The 4,133-nt window shown below is 41.0% G+C and overlaps 1 protein-coding gene across 1 annotated transcript; it reads right to left on the bottom strand.

Annotated features, from left to right (window-relative positions):
* Nucleotides 1-3,019: 3,019 nt before the first annotated feature.
* LOC107104743 (E3 ubiquitin-protein ligase TRIM39-like) lies at nt 3,020-4,132 on the bottom strand (the record flags this gene model as incomplete). Its single annotated transcript, XM_015404828.1, has 1 exon — nt 3,020-4,132. A coding segment is annotated over one exon (516 nt), but the record flags the coding sequence as incomplete, so codon positions are not given.
* Nucleotide 4,133: the final 1 nt, after the last annotated feature.

The raw sequence follows: 4,133 nt of genomic DNA, 5'->3' as shown, positions 1-4,133 counted from the left end.
GGCATGTGTCATATCTATACACATTCATGATTCATCTTTTGTAGTATTGATTTTAAAAGAATGGAAATTGATAGTGATACCTACTTGGAATTGGTGCTTAGAACATCTGTTTCAGTGACACCAAGGACTCAGCCATGTTGAAAGTGAGTCAGCAGTGCCATGTGGTGAGCTGGAGAGAAAATGTTTGTTGCAATGCACAACTATGTCCGTACTAAGTCTGTTGTACTTCTGAGTAACAAAAGCTCTTAAAATATGGATGTGGAGTAATTAGCTAAGGGAAACTTCTCCTGCAGAAGGAAAAACAGATCGGATCACTGAATGTTTCAGTATAAATCATCAGGAAACAGGAAGAAGCTTCATTTGGATTCCAGATAATTGCTGTTCTCTGATATTGAGAGCAGAAACAGAACAGATCAACCAACTGATGGTTCATATTCGATCATTTAAATCTGTAGAATTACTGGTTCTGATCTCCTTTAATTTCAGAGACACTGGATCATCCTCAAAGGAAGGAAATAAGAAAAAACAGTTCTGACCAAGTTAAACTAACTAGGACTGATTTTAGCAGAAATTAACCCAGATGTTGAGAACATCTGGAACCACGGATCTCATGTCTGTGTTTCCATCCTAAACTGACCCAGACTGATGGAGACTTGTTCCACCCAGTCCAGGTCTCCACCATGTTGCTGGATCTTCAGGACCATTTCCAGCAGCTGTGGGTGGACCTGTGACTGAGTCACTCAGTGATTTCAGGCCTGAAGGGGGAGCCACACACTGCAGATATGGAGCCATAAGTGTATGTACTCCATCTGATCAGACTGTCATCATTTATTCAGGAGGTTCTTAGATCTATTGGACCTCCAGGTTTCAGCAAACAGCATAAGGTTGGTTCTGATCACATGAGGACTTTAAAGTCTCAGTGAAGATCATGATTTAGTGTGAGTTTCATTAAATCCTCCATCATCATTATATTTCTGATTATTTTTGTTCAGTGATCCGTTTGGACCTGCAGATCCTCTGACCTGATTGTGACCTCCCCTTCAGTTTATTTTCTGCTCTTAAATCGGCTCAGATTCGCTGCAGCAGGTTGGCAGAGTTTTCTCCAAGGCAGGAAGACACATGTTGGACCTGTCTCCCCCTTCCTCCTCCTCTTCCTCACCGCTCTGCTCTACACATCGGTTCTAAAACAGAAACACAAACTCAGTGTCATCGCGCAGCGACACACATCTCTCTGAGAGCTGCAGGAGAACCAAAGGTTTCAGCTCTAGCTGGAAACAGTAAGGTAGACTCTGTGTCTGTCTGTCCTCAGCTCCTCCCCTGTCTGTTTCCCAGTCTGTCTGTCCATCTGTCTGGGTTTCAGCTTTCAGGGTCACTCAAAATCCCGACATGTTTGAGAATTATAGAGGATTTATCTAAAGACAGCTAAATCAGACTTCTGGTGCTCCATACCTTCCACCTACATTTTTAATTGAAGCACATTTGTCACACTTCTTCAGGGACGTGTCTTTGAATAGCAAAACTTGTTTTTTGGATGATGCAGGCTACGTTAATTGAAAAGGATCCTGATTTTTTATATAATATGTAGTCTAGTATGTAAATTATTTTAGATACAGAACATGAAAGCAAAACAGATAACAGGTTGGAATATGAAAAAATGGGTAAGTTTCCTCCTAGACTGTGAAGAATAGTTAAAAACACACTTTCTAAGAGTCAAACAGTCCATCATCAAGGTTTGGATTTTCTGGATCAATGTCCTAGTTTCTTCTGCAAAATTCTTGCCAAAATTCTTCCTAGCGCATCTGTTGTTGTTTTGAATGGTCGTCACACCTCAATTCAAATGTGGACTATTTGGTGTTTGGTTAGTAGATAAATCATAAATAAAGCTCGCACATGGAGGATGAGGCAGCAAGTATTATTTGGAGCATCACAATGGATAACTTTATCACTTTGGAACCACAAACAGGCTGAAATTGGAAGGCAACCAGACTTTAACTCAGTTTATTTGAAGACATTTCGACACCTATGCAGGAGTCTTTATCTTTTCTGTCGGCTCGCACAGAGCAATCTGTAGTTGGAGCTCTGATGTATTTAAGCAGCATGGAGGTCCATCCTCCTAAGAACATTAAAAGTCAGATGGAAATCAAATAGTCGCCCCTTGTATTTCTGGATGGTTGGAGTCTTCTATTGTGCATGGAATGGACATGCCATGACCCTGATGACTGAGAATTACACAGGCATTAATCACTTTGGCTAACTACATCAACAGAGCAGGTGCCAATGATGCAAACACCTTAAAGGAGACTTCTGCATATAAGGCAAAACTTATGAATCATCCGTCCAGCATTCAGAAGATTAGTTTCTCTCAAATCTGATCAGATCGAACTGTAATTCTGCCAAATAGGAAATGTTGGTGTGAGTTTTCACTTTGTCTGGAGTTACAAAGGTAGCAGGCGGAGCAGTAAATCAGCACTTCCTATGGTAGCCATCATGTTGTGATATAAGTGTGGCTGTCTAACCAATGAGAGAGCTAGTTACATCCGATTTCAAATTTTAGCATTTAATAACGAAATAACAAATATAGTTACAATTACAAAATGCTTTGATATATGGATTTCTAAATACTTTATTTAAATATTTCATTTGAAATGTTTTTTCCTTTTTAGTGATTCTCCTCCATATCAAGACACTTGAGACAATTCAATCAAATAATACATACAGATCATTAAAAGACTTCTATCTAAGGAAACCAGGCTGATTGTCATTAACTTTGCAGGATTGACTCCTCCTGGATGAGCATGTAGCGACAGCAACTATTTGCTGCCTTGTTTTGTTGACTCTGCAGCAATCCCTCACACCAAACATGCATGCTGAGACAGTGAAGAGGAAAAGCTCTCTTTTAACAGGAAGAAACCTGCAGCAGAACCAGGCTCAGTGTGTGTGGCCTTCTGCTGAGGCTGACTAGAGTTCAAGGAGACTGAAGCAAACATACATAAAGAAAAATAGAAGCATTGATCTATAAAAACTTTCTATGTTAGAAAAGGGAACAGTAGAATAGCTCCATAGGCTGCTCTGTCTAGGAAAAATAAAGTTAAGCAGATGATCCCTGAGCTTGTTGTAATGTCAACAAGGATAAAAGAGATCACATGCAGTTAGAGTGAAAGCTGAGCTCATGGCTATGTCTAGGAAAGAAACAGGACTAAACACTTAATAAAGCCAAACTCAAGTCCAGACCTGATGAGTTGTTCCTGAACTGAACATGAAAACCTCTCAGAGTTTCTTCTGCAGCGTTCATCAGTCTGGATGTTTGGATCTCTGTTTGTTTCCATCAGCAGAGCTCTCCAGGGTCCTCATGTCTCCACTAACCTCACCTATTCCCTGTTCATGATCAGCACACCTGGATCTGCTGTCAGAACCAAAGTAAACTCCACATCATCCACTTCATGTCTTAGTTTGTAGCATCTGGACAGATTATGAAGCAGATCTGAAACTGACCTGAAAACAACCAGATGATCAGTCAGATCAGATCAGATCATCTCCAGTTTCCTGTTTCAAACACTGAGTTTCAATCAGATCAATAAGGTTTCATTTGGACTTTGTGTTCTTCATGCTGAGAACATCAGAGCTGCTGTTTGCTCACTGAGATCTTCATGGGTAAGATTTTTATTTTACCCACAGTGTTGAAGTATGGAAATATCTTGTCAGTGAAGGTGTGTGTGAAGGTGTGTATGTGTGTGTTAGTGTCCAGATCAGAGAAGGACAGCTTTCCTCTGTCCCAGTCCAGATTCACTCTGATCCTCTGGAGCTTCCTCTGAACTGAGAGATGTTTGGAAGGAGATGATGGAGACTCTGCTGAGTATTTACCTCCATTGCACCATATAACCAACAATCGAGACCATAAGTCTCCCTTCCTATGAACAGACTCTTCTATCACACCAAGTCTCCAGTATACACTGTCTCCAACATCAACATCCCAGCTGTGGTTCCCTGAGTTAAAGCCCTCAGAACTCAGGACAGAACCCCACCAAAACCCAAACCTCTCTGGATTATCAGGAAGCTTCTGTTTCTCTCCTCCAGTCCCACTGGTCAGATCTTCAGACAGGGTGAGTTTTGAACCAGCAGTGTTTGGGTCCAGG

This window comes from Cyprinodon variegatus, unplaced genomic scaffold (genome assembly GCF_000732505.1).
Source record: "Cyprinodon variegatus isolate N-32 unplaced genomic scaffold, C_variegatus-1.0 Scaffold1866, whole genome shotgun sequence".
In the NCBI taxonomy this organism is placed as follows: Eukaryota; Metazoa; Chordata; class Actinopteri; order Cyprinodontiformes; family Cyprinodontidae; genus Cyprinodon; species Cyprinodon variegatus.
Note: the sequence above shows the minus strand (reverse complement) of the source record. Positions and strands in the feature narration are given on the sequence as shown.